Raw genomic sequence first — 18,087 nt, forward strand, 5'->3', positions numbered from 1 at the left:
CGCATCAAATCAAATAGTGTTCATGTGTATTAGATAAGATCCGATTAGCAATTTCATAATCCCAGCAATATATTCTAACATTTGGTATCAGAGCCAAGTTGGATCTAATCACATGAATATTTCAGAAAATTGACAGTAGATTAATAGTACTTTCCTAAAAAATCACGTAATTAGGCCTCAGCCGCGCACATCATGGCGGTGCCACAGCCGCCGTCCGTCTAAGGGTGATGCTGCTGTAGCCGAGCACATCCGGCTGTGCTCGCGCCGCTCTGCCATGCGCCTCAGGCTGTACTGCCGCTGTCGCGCCGCCGTGTGCCTCAGGCCGTGCTGCCGCTGCTGCGCGCCTCACGGTGGTGCTCCGCCGCCGCCGCGCTCGACGTCTTAGCGCCGACCGCTTCGCATTAGTGCGTGCATCAGTGAACGACTAACTCGCCACCGCAACTACCGCTTATCCGATGTGGTTTCTTGTGAGCGGCGGCGGCGCAGTAGGAAGCTCGCTTAGGGATTTGACTAGCACACGAGTCTGGTAACTGACTAGCTGCGGTTGGCTATGATATTATTTTGGCTATGCAAGTTACTGGGCCGCGCATGAATTCTCCCAACCTTAAGTCGCTCCTCTTCTTGAACGCACATAGCCATGAGCTCACCCATGGTCCACTTCTCCTTCTGTGTGTTATAGTTGATCTTGAATGGACCAAACTCCACAGGAAGGGAGGTCATAATGAAATGAACCAATAAGCCCTCAGAAATCTCCATGTCCATGCCCTTTAATTTTGTGGCCATATCGTTCATAGTCATGATATGTTCTCTCACACCGCTTGCACCATTATATTTAGTGGTGAGCATTTTCATGATCAGTGTACTGGCATAGACTTTTGTGGAGCCTTTAAACTGATCCTCCACCGATGCGAGATAAGTCTTAGCACATTCAGAATCGGGGATAGCTCCCCTAATCCCAAGAGTAATTGTGCTTTTCATGATCATGAGGGACAATCGATTGGAGAGCTCCCACTTCTCGTTGTTAGCCTCATAAACCTTAGTTCTCTCAGCAAGGTTTTCATCATCAGAGGACAAGGGAACTGGAGCCTTCTCCCTAAGTGCATAGTCAAGATCCATGACCCCAAGGTTAATGGAAATCTGCTCCTTCCATGTAGGAAAGTTAGTCTCATTGAGGTGCTCAATTGAGTTCAAGAGCCTAGAAATAAGTGATGGGTGCAAAGCTGAATAAAACATAAATAGCATGGATATTAAAATTATGAATTATGAAAATATCCATATTAAAAAATATTGCATGATATCAATCCTACGTTGGTCTGATTAACAACATGACAAATTTAATAAAATCCTAATTCGCAATACCGTTGGGCAATAACGAAAGAGGACCTAATCATATAATAACATCATCGGGAAATTAACCGCAATATTCATGATCACAAACAATGTTGGTCAGTATGTGATCATGCATTACTAAAATTAATTATGGCAATTGTCCCAAATAATATTGCAGTGTTAAACCAAAATTTCATGCTAGTTCTATTTTAATTTAACACAATTATGCTAAAAGATCTACTGATCATACAAAGAAATAACTGTGTATAAATAATCAGCAGACTTATATGTGTACTACATACAGAGAGTTAATTACATATCTGCACGTAGTAGTACTAGTTCTCGTAGTACTGGAAAAAATGCTACCGCACCCATAATTTCTAGGTTGTCAGTCTTTCTATATGTAAGCATTGATTTTTCCGCTAATACTTGGTGGGATGACTCAGGTGCCACCGTGCACATTTCTAACTCATTGCACGGATTCCTTACCGTGAGGACGCTGCAAAGGGGGGATCGAACTCTTAGAGTTGCAAATGGACAGGAGGCTAATGTTGGAGCTGTTGGGACTCTCCCGTTAGTGCTAAAAGATGGCTTCACCCTCCTTCTTAATAATGCTATTTATGTTCCTACCATGAGGAGGAACCTTATTTCTGTTTCTCTATTAGATGATGATGGTTTTGAGACTTATTTTGGGAACAAACGATGTGTTATTAAGTTTGGTCATGATGAAATTGGTCACGTTCGCCATGACAAACTCTATAGACTCATTTTGAATGACTCCTCTGAATCTTTGAATGTTTGTGATGTAATAAATAAGCATGAGACTTCGTCGAAATTATGGCACTGTCATTTAGGCCATATGTCGAAGGGGAGAATGGAGCGTCTCATTAAAGAAGAGATACTTCACCCCTTACACTTCTCTGATTTAGATCACTGCATCGATTGTATTAAGGGGAAATTCGTAAAACAAATTAAGAAAGGAGCAATTCGTAGTAGTGGGGTTTTGTAATTAATTGACACTGCCATTTGTGGCCCATTTCCTATTACTTCTGCTGATGAATATGGTACGGAGCATGGTTTCCAATTTCAGTTTACCAGTTAATTTGTGGATGGAAGCATTAAAGACAGCCGTGCATATACTTAATCGGGTTCCTAGTAAATCAGTACCCAAGACACCTTATGAATTGTGGACTAGGAAGAAATCTAGATTAAATTATTTGCATGTGTGGGTTTGTCCATCTGAAGCTAAGATTTTTAATCCACACATTGGAAAATTAGATCCTAAAACCGTCAGTTGCCATTTTATTGGATATCCAGCAACATCCAAAGGTTTCCGTTTCTATTGTCCAAGACGTACCACTAAATTTGTCGAAACGAGGCATGCTAAATTTTTAGAGAATGTTAATGTTAGTGGGAGCTCCGAGACAAGAAAAATCACACTTGACGAAAATCGGACTGACATACCATTACCGATGATCCCAGAGTCTATTTTTCCTCCGTCTTCAAGCGCAACACCTCCAGTTAATGATTCTGGGTTTATTGGTGCAGTGCCTAATAATGAGCCTCACATCACTCAGTCTTCTGTGATATCTAATGAACCTTTACGTAGATCACAATGGGATAGAAGAGCTGCCATTAATACAGATAAATATGATGTTTACATGACTGAAGATGGAAATGACATTAGTAAGGCAAATGATCCCATCTCCTTTGAGGAAGCCATGACAAGCGGACACTCATCTAAGTGGCTAGAGGCCATGAATGATGAAATTATGTCAATGAGTATTAATGATGTTTGGGATTTAGTAGAAATTCCTGAGGGAGTCAAAAAGGTGGGCTGTAAGTGGTCTACAAAACTAAGCATGACTCTAAAGGAAATGTCAAACGATTCAAAGCAAGACTTGTCGCTAAAGTTTATACACAAAGAGAGGGCATAGACTATGTTAACACATTTTCTCCTGTCTCGAAGAAGGATTCGCTAAGAATTGTTATGGCTCTTGTTGCTCACTATGATTTAGAGCTACATCAGATGGATGTTAAAAACGCATTCCTTAATGGTGACTTGCATGAGAATGTATATATGGCTCAACCGGAAGGTTTTGTCGTAGAAGGCAAGGAACATATGGGATGTCGACTTAAGAAATCTATCTATGGGCTAAGACAAGCGTCTAGACAGTGGTACCTTAAATTTGATGAGGTCATAAGGAAATTTAATTTTATGGAAAATGAAGTGGATAATTGCATATACATTAAGACAAGTGGGAGCAAGTTTATCATATTAGTACCTTATGTCGATGATATCTTGCTAGCCAGCAGTGATTTAGAAATGGTATATGAGACCAAAAGATTTCTTTCATCTAATTTTGACATGAAAGATCTTGGGGATGCCTCTTATGTTTTAGGCATAGAAATCCACCGAGATAGGTCTAAAGGGACATTTGGACTGTCCCAGAGGGCATATATTGATAAAGTCCTTAAAAGATACAACATGCATAACTGTTCTTCCACTCCAGCACCTATTGTTAAAGGTGATAAGTTTGGTCTATTTCAGTGTCCCAAGAATCAATTATTGATTGATCAAATGAAGACAATTCTTATGCCTCGGCTGTTGGGAGCATTATGTATGCTCAAGTATGTACGCGTCCTTACTTAGCGTATGTAACTGGAATGCTTAGCAGATATCAGTCTAATCCAAGCTTAGATCACTGGAAAGCTGTCAAGAAAGTAATGCGCTATCTGCAAGGGACTAAAAATCATATGCTTACATATAGAAAGACTGACAACCTAGAAATTATGGGTTACTCAGACGCTGATTTTGCAAGGTGTAAGGATACTAAGAGATCCACATCAAGCTTTATCTTCACACTTGCAGCGGGAGCAATTTCATGGAAAAGATGCAAACAAACACTTAGTGCATCTTCAACGATGCAATCAGAGTTTGTGGCATGTTTTGAGGCTACCGGGCAAGCCGTATGGCTTAAGTACTTCATCCCCGGACTTAGAGTGGTAGACAACATAAATAAACCACTAACATTATTCTGCGATAATCAAGCTGCAGTTTTCCTTTCGAGTAACAACAAGTCAAGTGGTGCTGCCAAACATATTGACCTTAAGTACCTTGTTGTGAAAGATAGAGTCCAAGATCAAACAATTAAAATTCAGCATATAAGTACTAAGTTGATGATTGATGATCCCCTGACTAAAGGCTTTCCACCAAATCTCTTTCGAGAACATATTGCTAGCATGGGTCTAATGGAAAGCCTATAACTATTGGGGTAACTAAATGATGAGATCTCAATATTTGAACTTGGAATAAGGAAGTTTGTTTCGCTTACTAAGTGCACATAATGATTAATAAAGAAACAAACTATTAGGACCATAGTAGGGAGTATGAATGCATGCCCATACAGACTCCCAACCATAACTAATTATCCATTCTGAAATGAAGTCTTACGCTATAGATTTTAGGGTTCCAGTAATGATTATACTATTGCTGCGAATACATTATCTTGGTGTGATGCCTTTGTTGAAGTATGGACTAATGACATTAACCATTCAATCAAGTGGGAGAATGTAAGAAAACTAAGTGATTAAATGGTTAATATGTTAATTACCATAAGTTAAAGTGGGCCCAATAGTTAATTACAGGATTAACACTAATTAACGGTAATTAGCAATTTGCGCCTGTGATTGGGGGGCTAATTAATATTATGGTTAGGTTCCACATCATATACAGCGCTATATATAAAAGAGGGCATCCCTGCACCTGATTGATCGTCGTATAGTTTAGGATAACAACGCCCTCCAAAATTCACTCCAAATCCAATCGGGAGTGCGCTAGACGTTGACGTGAATGCTTGTCCTTACTCCGGCTAGGTGCCGGAGTGATCTACTACGCTGCTTCAGTTCGTCATCCGACTCTACCTCCTCCACCGTGATGGCCTCTCCAAACGGAGGTATAAACACACTACTGTCCACTAATTTCCGCATCAAATCAAATAGTGTTCATGTGTATTAGATAAGATCTGATTAGCAATTGCATAATCCCAACAATATATTCTAATAGACCTCAGGGGAGGCTTAAAATTTTACGGGAACGTGTTTAAAAACGACGCACAATACCCTAGAAGAGAACTCCTCTAAAAAGGTTGTCCAATATCACGTTCATAAAGAAACATGAATTCGGGTCGGATCCGTATTCGCGCAGAAAATAGATCCAAAAATTGGTCCACTCATCGGAAGGTTCCCAGAGTTTGAACCGTCGGATCGAGCGGAAATTTGGAGGAGTGGTAGATATGGGAATTCCGCAGAAGATGAACGGTTGGATCTTCCAAAGGACCTCCGAGCTGGGCTCTGGAGACCACTCCCTAATCTCGTCCAGATTCCCATCCAGATTTGACACGGCTCCGGTATATCATAGATTGTTGGAGATTCCTCCATCGGAACTCGAAGAAATTTTGCATGGCTCATGCAGACGTAATTCCGCACTATTTCACTGAAGCAATCGTCAAATCGACGCTCGAGGAAGCGGTGACGGCGGATACAAGTTCATTGTCCATAAAAACAGCACGACCACCCGAGGGCAATGTTGACGTTGAGCCCTCGAGCTCCATGGATGATTCCTCTATGATCATGATAGAGATCGGAGTTGATGTTGAAGAAGACCCCGTCCGAACATGACGATCAGAGATGGAGCACGGTCCTAGGTCGAGCCAAGGTGACCAGTCGAGCCGGCGACGAAGATGTCGGCGTCGCAGTTGACCAGCGGGCGAGCCATTGATCCTTTTGCCGATCACACAGCGGAACTCTCAATGAAAGCACTAATGTCGGTGTGAAAACCGTCGGTTCTCGGGTAGGGGGTCCCGAACTGTGCGTCTAAGGTCGATGGTAACAGGAGACACGGGACACGATGTTTACCCAGGTTCGGGCCCTCTTTATGGAGGTAATACCCTACTTCCTGCTTGATTGATCTTGATGATATGAGTATTACAAGAGTTGAGCTACAACGAGATCGTAGAGGCTAAACCCTAGAAGCTAGCCTATGATTATGATTGTTATGCACCAGAGGCCTAGGATAACAAGAGTCCTAGCCGAATACGCTGGTGGGGGAGGAGTCCTTGTCTTGACCACCAAGTCTTGTGGAATCTTCCTTGTATGCGGCAGCTGTCCGAACTGGCCCATGAGTATACGGCCATGGGGGTCCTCGACCCAATCTAATTGACCGGGAGACGATGTGGTGAGTACCCCCTAGTCCAGAACACCGTCAATGCCCCATTACAATAAATCCCATTTGCACTTATGGCATAGATGACAAGATGATGGTCATTGGCTTTTGTTTTTCTTGTGATGATATTGCTATACTTCCTTTACATGATTTGCTTAATTCATCTACTATGCCATGCCATGATCACATAGAACGAAATATGCTTTGTTTTGGATGTTGCCAATATTCTCCATGTGATGTTTCCATTAATTCTCATGAGGAGACCCCCATAGTTTCCTCATACATATTCAGAGATTTTGATGCATTCCATATTTTGCATGATTCTCATAATTGCTTGCACCGTATGCATTCCATGAATAACAATTCTCTACAAATTTCTTGTGATGCATTACACAATTTGAGTCTCCATTATGCTATACATAACAACAAACCTATCATGATGGATGACATGTTTCTATATCACGCATCTCCTTTATTTGAGCATTGGCTATTTTGTGCTAACCAACACTTGCACGTGCACATCATGATGGATGATGTGTACATCTATCATGCACACACAATTTTCCCTTTGTCTTTGTTTTGTGTAGGTACTCACGTATACTCGTCAACCTCTCAATCCCAAGAGTTGACGAAACGAGCTCTTGAGAGCAAAGATGACTTGGGATCCCGTGAACTATCTTTCCCACCGCTCTCTTCGCGCATTGACTATGCGCATCTCCCTCACTTGGCTCTCACACGGCTATGGGCTACATACCGCTTGTCGCTTCATGCTCATTTTACCGTGTTCACTCTGCATGGTATGCTTGCTTCTTTGCCATGCAATTGTGACCCTTACTTGCATCTACCCATGATTCACTATTATTCTACTCCTATGTGTATTTGCATGCTTGGTGGAGATCCTTGTTGCTATTGCCTTGTTTATCATGTGCCTCATGCTATTTTGCTCATATCCTCCTTTCATGCTTGTGCTATGTCATGTGAATTATTCATGCACACTATTTGCCCCCTTGGCATGCTTTCTATGATTCCCTCTAGTATGTTGCATCTTCGCACTACTAGCTGACACCACTTAATTGCTATGATTGCTTGCTTTGTCGCATCACCCATGTTCCATTATTACTTGCTTTCTTGGGTTGATGACATATATCTTCATGCCTCTCACATGATATATTTTGTTCATTGTCGCTTGCCTCCAATTGATACATCTATGATTATTGATCTTGGAGACTTGGACACTTTACTTGTGATGCATGCTTGCTTGATTGCGCCTATTGTATTTGGTTTTTCTCGCATCATATGCCTCCATACTATGAAATGCTCCCTTGTCCTTTCTTATGATGAGCATGATGCATACACACGTTTGGTATCTTACCACACGAATGATAGGTTTTGCACTTCTGCTAACCTCATTTATTTTTCCAAGTGTTTGTCACGTTCTTTCATTTTGGAGGATTCACAAGGCGGTGTTGTTATGCGACAACTTGGTCATGCGAAGGCATACACGATGTGCAACAACAACATTTGAGAGAATCTCCTAAAGGTGACCTCCCTGCCTTTGAGCCATCCTCACATATGCATATTGGATGGGTCATTCTTTCATTGTTGTTTCCTTCTTGTTGTCTACATGGTACATCTCGCGAACGGAGGAGCGACATTGAAGATTGGCTCTATGGACCTTCACATTGAGGAGCGCTCGGACTTAGTGGATGCACCTTCGAACCTCCACTCATGCCACGATGTCGAGCATTGGTACACCAACACCTCCATATTTGTTGATTATGCTCACACATGTCATGCTCGATGGACATATCATACACACGACAAATATGCATCTTATGCATGGATTGACTCACATTATGATTGCCTTGTTGCATCTTGTATTCCCATGTCATCCATGATATATGAGCTTGTGCATTTCCTTAGCAAATATGTTGTGATCTTTCTTGATGGCATATTCATACATCATGATCATATTGCCCATCATCAATTGCATGATCACATACTCATATTGAGCATCCATTACCATATTCATGCTATTGATAAACCGTCTCTCTGTGACATCATTTTGCACCATGGTTGCATTGATCATATTCACAACACATTAGTGTGCGCAATGAATGTTTTTGCTCCCATGAATGCTTTGCATACCATTCCATCTCTTTTGGATAAGCTTCATGCACCATGTCATGATCATCTTGTTGCACGGACTCATTCTGACATGATGGGCAATTTGTGTGCTCTAACCATTGTATTTCCGAGTGTCGTTTGTGTTTGCTCTTTTTTCATGTATACCACTCCGGCGACACCTTGGAGTACTTGCATTGCGCCATGATTTCAATTCCGTCCAACTACAAGTTCATCCACAACAACCGTTTCCCTGGTGATGAGGATCATGATCCGAGGTCGGATCTTTCCCAGGGGGGAGATGATGCGAAGCATCCCACGTTCATCCCCATGTACACTCCGACTACTCTCCAAGCCCCAAGTATACATAGGATGAGACCTCGAACATACGCCATCGGACGCAAGGTGAACTCGCTCCTCTTCAAACCATCACTTTCCATACGTGAGACATGGCTACTACCTCAAACATATGTGCTATGCATGACCAGGAACCAAGAGGAAGCCCATGAACAAGAAGGCGAGGACACCAAGAGAGAGGAACGAGAAGAAGAGATGTGGAAGAAGCTCCAGCCACCAGACGACCGGTCGGGACTGGACGTCCGACGCCTGAAGACCCACCGGATGACCGGCGACGCTGCACCCTAGCCAAAATGAGCGGACGTCTGACAAGTCCCGGATGTCCGACACACTCTAGCGTCCGGACGTCCGACCATCCCCAGAAATCCGGCGCCACCTTATCCGAGCCGAAATGCCGGTCGTCCGACAAGTACCGGACGATCGGACCCTCATGAGCCACCGGACGTCCGGTACCTGTCGGACGACCGGCGCTTGTCTGTGCACAGTGATCGGGCCTGAGGCCCATGTACCCCTTCACTTCGCCCCCATTTGCACTAAGACTATAAATGGACCTTCTCCACCTCCTAGTTAGGGTTAGCAAAGGATTAGCTCATATTTCGTGTGAGAGCTTTGCTCATCCACTTGGTTACCTTCTCCTCGGAGATTCGAGCCTCCACCGGAGAAGATCCCCCAAGAGGATTCAAGACCCCTTTTAGGGAAGAACTCAAGACCTCCTCATGGAGAAGACTGGTTACCGTGTATCGTTCGTTGTTGGCTTTGGATCGTGTATCTTCCCCTTTGTATTCGAGGATCTAGCACTTGTGTGACTTATTCTTGTTAGTTTGAGTGTTCCTCTTGTGTTTCCCCTTGTGATTTCCCTCGTTTCCGTCCTCGTGTTCTTCGTCTTCATCACGGGAGCCGCTCCTTTCGTGAAAGATCGGCCGATTAGGGTTCTACGTCCGGTCGTCCAGTACTTGTCGGACGTCCGGCGTTTCGGCTCGGATGAGGTGGCGCCAGATTTCCGGGGACGATCGGACGTCCGGATGCTGGAGTGTGTCGGACGTTCGCTCATTTTGGCTCAGGTGCGGGTTCACCGGTCGTCCGGTGGGTCTTCAGGCGTCGGACGTCCGGTCCCGACCGGTCGTCCGGTGGCTGGAGCTTCTTCTGCAGCTCTTCTTCTCGTTCCTCGTGCTTGGTGTACTAGCCTTCTTGTTCATGTGCTTCCTCTTGGTTCCTGGTGATGCATAGCACACATGTTTGAGGTAGTAGCCATGTCTCACGTATGGAAAGTGATGGTTCGAAGAGGAGCGAGTTCACCTTGCGTCCGATGGCGTATGTTCGAGGTCTCATCCTATGTATCCTTGGGACTTGGAGAGTAGTCGGAGTGTACATGGGGATGAATGTGAGATGCTCCGCATCAGATAACCATCGTAGCCTTACTTTTTTTGTGTCGCTTACCCATAGAGACTAGCCTTTGAGTATTGCCTGCAACGTGACTTGTGCACATTACTGATCATACTTCCCATAGCATACATACCATATCATTGGTGCATATCTTGGTATCATCTTTTGTGTCACAAAGTTGTCATCGCATACACAATTGATATCTTCGTTCGTGAAGCATTGCATGAGAAAAGAGCTCAAAAAGAAAAGGAGCCAAACAAGCTTTTAAGCAAAAAGAGGAAAGATAAGCAAAGAGCTTATAAGCAAGAACCATAGCATCATACAACATTAATATTGTCATATCCGATCATTTTGGATCATACCACCGGAACACTACACATATAGCATACTTGGGATAGAAGTCATTGCATTTTTGCTTAGTAGGTTGTGCACAAGTCTTCATATCCTCCTATTGTGCAATCGTGCTAGCGTCCCTCTAGTGTTGGGCAACCAGAGCATTTTCGTAGATTCCACATTTTGTCTCATTCCTTGGTTGCACGAACCATTTATCTTTCCTTGTGTTGTGTTTCCGTGTGCCACATATTGCTATTGGTCTACTTGTTGCATTTGCGAATTTGCGAATCATGTTCAACATTATTGAGTCTTGCTTACTTTCACATCAAAATTTGTGCCACCATCATAACCAAGCTCCACCATAAGCTCTTATTTGTGTAGGTGTGAGAACCGACAAGAATTGGTACCAATTGTGCTATTTCCTTATTCCACATTGGAGTGATCATTTATCCACCTTCAACTTCGGTCAAGGTACATTTGGTATACGTTCTTCTCTTTCTCCCACTCACATATTTTCCTTGGAATGATGGATAGGCCAAGTACTTCTACCAACCCACTCTTCCTCGAGCAAGACGACGACATGACTTCCTTTGTCACAAAGAGCCACCTCTTTGGTGCACAACGTGCTTTGCGTCAAGAGCAACAAGCAATGAGCGACCGCATCGACCATCTCACCACCAACTTGCGACTACCCAAGCAACGTACAAGAGACTACTTCGACCACAAGCTCGACGATCACAAGTAAGAGAATGACGCAAGAATGGATGAGATTCGGGCTTTGTTGCTCAACCGCTCTTCTTCCACTTCGTCCTCATCAAGACAGAGCCTCTCAAGTCAACACTCCAACTACACCATCTCCGGCTCAACTACACCGACATCGAACACTCTTCGTCGTGCCGCGCGTCAAGATCGTCACGCAAACCGCAACCCTCTACATGACATCGCCTCTCAACAGCAAGCTCGTGCACAAGAACATCAACATCGTCAAAACCAAGCTACTCTCGAGCAAGCACAAGAACGGCAATGACAACGCCAACGAGAAGAGGAAGAGCGAGCACGCCTACACCAAGATGCACAAGATGCCGAGACACAACGCTAAGAACAACAACTATGTGAAGCTCAAGCAATTGAGGAGCAACATGCCCTTTGAGATTCAAGTCACGCCGTCGCCACACGCAACCTCCACCGGCGTGAACAAGAAGAAGCACTTCACGATGAACTTCAAGACAGGGCTTACCAATCATGTGCGCATCATCAAGTTCCTCAAGTTCGTCCTCGAGCTCGACAAGCCCCTCCACAAGCTCCACAAGAACCCCAATTACACCAAGGGCATGAAGACAATGGAAATCCCCCACAACAAGAGCAACATGAGGTCGACAACCCTCCTCGCCAAGAGCAACACGAGTTTGCAAAATCCTCAACAACATGGGCGTCATCATCCCCGACCCCAACACAATGAAGAGAAATAATACGACAAGCTAAAGTTCACCATGCCCAAGTTTTCCGGAAGCAATGATCCCGAAGAGTACCTCTCATGGGCATTGAAAGTTGATGAAATCATCCGTTTGCACAAATATGAAGAAGAGAATAAGATCATGATGGCATCCCTTGAGTTCCAAGACTATGTCCTCATTTGGTTGGAACAAGTCACTGAGCACCGTGAGGCAAGAGGTGAACCACCCATCACCACTTGGGCGCAAATGAAGGATGTCATGAGAGCACGTTTTGTGCCTACCTACTACCACCGCGACCTTTTCAAGAAACTCCAACTCCTCAAGCAAGGAACCAGGAGCATTGAAGAGTACTACAAGGAAATGGAGATTGCCATGATAAGATCCAATGTCACGGAAGATGATGAGAAAACTATGGCATGTTTCTTGAATGGACTCAATCATCCTATCAAGAAGATCGCCGACTTCCAACCATACTAAAACCTCATCGGGCTAGTGCATCAAGCTACCAAAGCGGAACGCCAAGTGCAAGATGACTTCAAGTATGCAAAGTTCTCATCCAAGTCCTATTGTTTCTCCAACACCGAAGCTTCAACGAGTACAACACCTTCTACATCAACCAAGCCTTCTACAAGCAACACCGACAAGTCAAGTTACAAGAAAGCTTCGACAACCTCAAGTAATCCTTATACTACAAGCAACTTCAAGCCTAGAGCTTCATCATCCTCTACCCCAACCAATGAGACCATCAAGACAAGTTCCTTCAAATGCTTCACATGCGGCGGTCAGGGCCACAAGTCCTTTGAGTGTACCAACAAGCGCACCATGATCCTCAACGACGATGGTACATACGACTCCTTTGAGTGTACCAACAAGTGCACGAAGATCAAGAGGATCAAGTCTTTTGTGACGAACATTCAAGTCCCGCTCTTGTTGTCGCCAAGGTCTTGACCCTTCAACATCAACAAGATGAGGACCAATGATGCCATATCTTCCACACCAAGGTCGGCATCAATGGAAGGTCCGACAAGGTCATCATCGATGGAGGGAGTTGCCATAACATAGAAAGTGAAGAACTATGCTCCAAGCTCCAATTTCCCAAGACGAAACACCCACACCCCTATAAGGTTCAATGGCTAAGCGACTCCGACACTATCCAAGTCGAGCATAGAGTACAAGTGTCCTTCAAAATCGGAGCTTACGAAGACACTTCAAAGTGTGATGTCCTTCTGATGACCGTTTTCCACATCCTTCTTGGACGGCCATGGAAATATGACCGAGGCGTCATCCACAACGGGCGTACAAACCATTATGGCTTCAAAATGAAAGGGAAGGAGTATGTTCTACATCCTATGTCTCTAAGCCAAGTGATCACCAACAAGCAAGCCACCCATCATGGAGAGAATAGTGAAAGAGAGAACCATCAAAAAGAGAGTGAGCGCCACAAGCCCAAATTGAGTGTCTCCATGATGAATGACAAGAACTTAGTCCTCTTTGCCATCAAACGCGAGATGAGAGAAGTGTATGAGAAACCATCAAGTGTCATGCACTACGTCCTATTGTGCAAAGACGACGCACCAAAAGCTAAAACCTCTCATGATCTACCTTTGGTGTTATCTTCGCTATTGCAGGAGTTCCAAGATGTTTTCCCCAATGAGCTACCTCCGGGTCTACCTCCACTACGAGGCATCGAGCACCACATCGACCTCATCCCCGGAGCACCACTTCCGAACAAAGCTCCATATCGCGTCAACCCCGAAGAAACCAAAGAAATACAAAGGTAAGTAAAACATCTCATAGACCATGGACATGTGCGTGAAAGTTTGAGTCCATGTGCCGTACCGGTCATTCTTATGCCCAAAAGAGACGGTAGCTTTCACATGTGTTTCGATTGTAGACCTATCAATGCTATCACCGTTCGCTATAGGTATCCCATTCCACGCCTTGATGATATGCTGGATGGACTTAGCGGTGCCACTATTTTCTCAAAAGTCGATCTCAAAAGTGGTTACTATCAAATCCGCATACAAGACGGTGATGAATGGAAACCGCTTTCGAAACAAAGTTTGGTTTGTATGAGTGGTTAGTCATTCCTATGTGTTTATCGGAAGCACCCGGTATCCAACGCCCACGATGCGACTATATCTCCCATGTGTCGAGGCACGACTTAGCGGCATAACCGAATGGTGGTTTTTTTGCAAGAGGGGTAATCTTCACACAACCCCATGTACCGAATAAGAGAGGGATAAAGAGTTGGCTTACAATCGCCACTTCACACAAATAACAAGTTAAACATACATCATCCAGAGTACAATCAAGGTCCTACTAAGGAACCAAAATAAAGGAAGACAACCCCAAATGCTAGATCCCCGATCGTCCCAACTGGGCTCCACTACTGATCATCCGGAAAAGACACATAACAATGACCAAGATCTTCATTGAGCTGTCACTTGAGCTCGGTGGCGTCACCTGCACTGGTATCATTGACACCTGCAACTGTTTGGAAGTATCTGTGAGTCATGAGGACTCAGCAATCTCACACCCACGAGATCAAGACTATTTAAGCTTATGGGTAGGAGAAGGTAGTGAGGTGGAGCTGCAGCAAGCACTAAGCATATATGGTGGCTAACATACGCAAATAAGAGCGAGAAGAGAAGAAACGCAATGGTCATGAAGCTAGAAGTGATCAAGAAGTGATCCTGAAACTTCTTACATTCAAACATAACCCAAAACCGTGTTCACTTCCCGGACTCCGCCGAAAAGAGACCATCATGGCTACACACGCGGTTGATTCATTTTAACTAAGTCAAGTGTCAAGTTGTCTACAACCGGATATTAACAAATTCCCATCTGCCACATAACCGCGGGCACGGCTCTCGAAAGTTTATACCTTGCAGGGGTGTCCCAACTTAGCCCATCACAAGCTCTCACGGTCAACGAAGGATATTCCTTCTCCTGGAAAGACCCGATCAGTCTCCAAATCCCGGTTACAAGACATTTCGACAATGGTAAAACAAGACCAGCAAAGCCGCCCGTATGTGCCGACAAATCCCGATAGGAGCTGCACATATCTTGCTCCCAGGGCACATCGGATGAGAAATCCGTACAACTAAAGCCAGCCATCAAGTTTCCCAAAGGTGGCGATGCAAAGGGCTCTAGTTTGGACCAACACTCAGAGGAGCACTGGCCCAGGGGGGCGTAAAAATAAAGATGACCCTTGAGTCTGCTTAGGTAGGAAAATGTAAAACCAAGGTTGGTCCTTGCTGGAGGAGTTTTATTCAAAGCGAACTATCAAGGGGTTCCCATAACACCCAACTGCATAAGGAATGCAAAATCAAGGAACATAACACTGATATGACGGAAACTAGAGCGCCAAGAGTGGAACAAAACACCAGGCAAAAGGCCGAGCCTTCCACCCTTTACTAAGTATATAGATGCATTAATTAAATAAGAGATATTGTGATATCCCAATATATCCATGTTTCAACATGGAACAAACTTCAACTTCACCTGCAACTAGCAACTCTATAAGCGGGGCTGAGCAAAAGCGCTAACATAGCCAAACAACAGTTTGCTAGGAAGGTGGGTTAGAGGCTTGACATGGCAATATGGGAGGCATGATAAACAAGTGGTAGGTAGCGCGACATAGCGATAGAGAGAACAACTAGCAAGCAAATATAGAACTGATTTCGAGGGTATGGTCATCTTGCCTGAAATCCCGCAAGGAAGAAGAATGAGTCCATGAAGAAGACAAACGGACGTAGTCGAACGGATCCCCTCCAACGCAACATTACTGGAACTAACACGAAGAAGCAACACCGAAAAGAAGCAAATAACATGGTAAACAACCATCACATAAACATGGCATGATGCACAACCAAGTATGATGCATGTCCGGTTTAAAGAGGCATGGCATGGCAAAGTGCAACAAACAATACTACAAATTAAGTGGACCTCAATATGCAACGAGTTGCGTATTGATGAAACACCACATGACTTATTTAGTTCTCTCTCGGTTATGTACCCAACAATATTAAATGTTATTAATCATGGCAAAGGTTGAAGCATAAGTAAACTAACTATCTAGGCAAGTTTAAATGAGGCCGGAACAACAAACAACAATTCCGGAAAAATCCTCGTATGCATATTATGAATTTGGTACTGTTCTGCCCTAAACCATATTTTAGAGTTTTTAAACATGCAATATGAGTGCACCATGTTAAACGAGGCATTTTTCTATGCAAGTTTAAATGAGTGCACCATGTTAATTCGGAGCTACGGTTAATTAGTTATGAAATAAATTATTTTAGCATGTCATTTGGAGCAAAATTAAACAAACAACATTTTAAGCAATTTAAACATGGATGAAAATAGTATATTGTGAAAGTAGATGAAATCTAAGCATTTTACATATTTAACGGTTTTACATAAGATTCACAGTTTGTGAGTTATTAAATGCATGAAGCTTAGGGGGTTTTCTGCAAATTTGGTGTCTCTAGAAAATTATACAAATTCGTAGGCAGGAAAAAACATGCACTGGGCTGGATCTGGCTGGCCCAATAGGAATACGGAATCTGGAGGGGGCTGCTCACATCGGGCCTTGGCCCGGCTGGAGGTTGTAGAGGCGCTGGGCCTTGGCGTGCTGGACGCGAGCTAGGCCGGATCTGGAGGCAACGACGCGGTCAACAGGCGCTGCGGGGCTTGACACTAGTCGTTCGTCCTCGCACGCAGTAGCATGGGAGCAACGTGATTAAGAGGCCAGGCGCACCGGCGCGATGCAAAGGAGGCAGGAGGCGCACAGGTTGCGATGCAGGAGGCTCCGGCAGCGGAACTTTGCAAGCACGTGGTCAGCAGGGCGGCGCTCGTTCGAAGAGGCAGCAGAGTTCGAGACCATGGCGATTCGATGGCGGCGCTGCAGCTTCGAGGGAGAAGAGAGAGAGAGAGATGTGAGGGAGAGGGAGATGAATGGAAGGAGGGAGAAGAGAAGAGATGGGCGGGATGCTCATCTGGTGGTCAACGACGATGGCGTAGGACAGCGTCGGGCACAGGGTAGGGATCCGGTAGTGGCGTAGGTCCAAGGCGCGGGGTGGGGCATGGAGGAGCTCCTCTCCGGATCGAACTGGAAGGATAAGGCAGTGGGGCGCTGGTCTCTGACAAGGATGGTCGAAGACGGCGGCCTCAGGCAGGGGAGCGCGGGCTCCTGGATCGAGAGGGGCACGGGGAATCGGGCGTCGTCGTGCTCTGCTCCCCGGCGAGCTTAGGCGAGGCCAAGGGGATCCACAGGCGCGTGGGGCTGCTGATGCGGGTGCGAGGAGAAGCAGAGGCCTCGGCGCTCGTGGGCGTGGGAGAAGGAGTTCGAGCTCCTGGTTGGTGGGTGGAGGAAAACGAGGAGCGGGGGATCCCGAGGGGATTTGGTGGAACAGCAGCGGTGGAGTGATTGGATGGATGGATGGGACATGATCCATAGTTTCTAGGGTTGTCCACTATTTATATTGCAATAAGATTAGGGTTGGGGCTATCACGTCCCGACGGTCGTAATCGGGCGGCTGAGAAAATATAGGTTAGGAAGTCCAATTAAGAAAACGGAGATGATTTGTAGATGTTTGGGGATGATCTGGACCCAACGGTAACGATAGTCCGGTTCGGGTTTGGAGAAGTTTTGGACACGGGCGAGGGGTTGATGCATTGTGCAAAGAGGGTTAGGCAAACGAGGTCAAGTGTGTGGTTGGACCAAAAATGGTCAATGAAGACAAAGCAGTCTGACAACATTGCCACGGAGAAGACAAGAGAGAAGAGAGCGGTCCGGTTGATCTCGAAACGATCAACGAAGGCAAGGGGGGAACACGGCAACTACAAACGTACGCAAGTTTTGAAGACATGAAGACG

General features: G+C 44.9%; 1 protein-coding gene across 1 annotated transcript; it reads right to left on the reverse strand.

Annotated features, from left to right (window-relative positions):
• Positions 1 to 534: 534 nt before the first annotated feature.
• On the reverse strand, positions 535 to 12,186 carry LOC147975538 (uncharacterized). Its single transcript, XM_087520475.1, has 2 exons — positions 11,988 to 12,186; positions 535 to 1,220 (listed from the first exon to the last, which is right to left on the reverse strand). Exons 1-2 carry the CDS (start codon positions 12,184 to 12,186, stop codon positions 535 to 537), a joined length of 885 nt encoding a protein of 294 aa, XP_087376601.1.
• Between the last annotated feature and the right edge of the window lie 5,901 nt (positions 12,187 to 18,087).

This window comes from Triticum urartu, chromosome 4A (genome assembly GCF_056163025.1).
Source record: "Triticum urartu cultivar PI428250 chromosome 4A, HENAU_Tu73, whole genome shotgun sequence".
In the NCBI taxonomy this organism is placed as follows: Eukaryota; Viridiplantae; Streptophyta; class Magnoliopsida; order Poales; family Poaceae; genus Triticum; species Triticum urartu.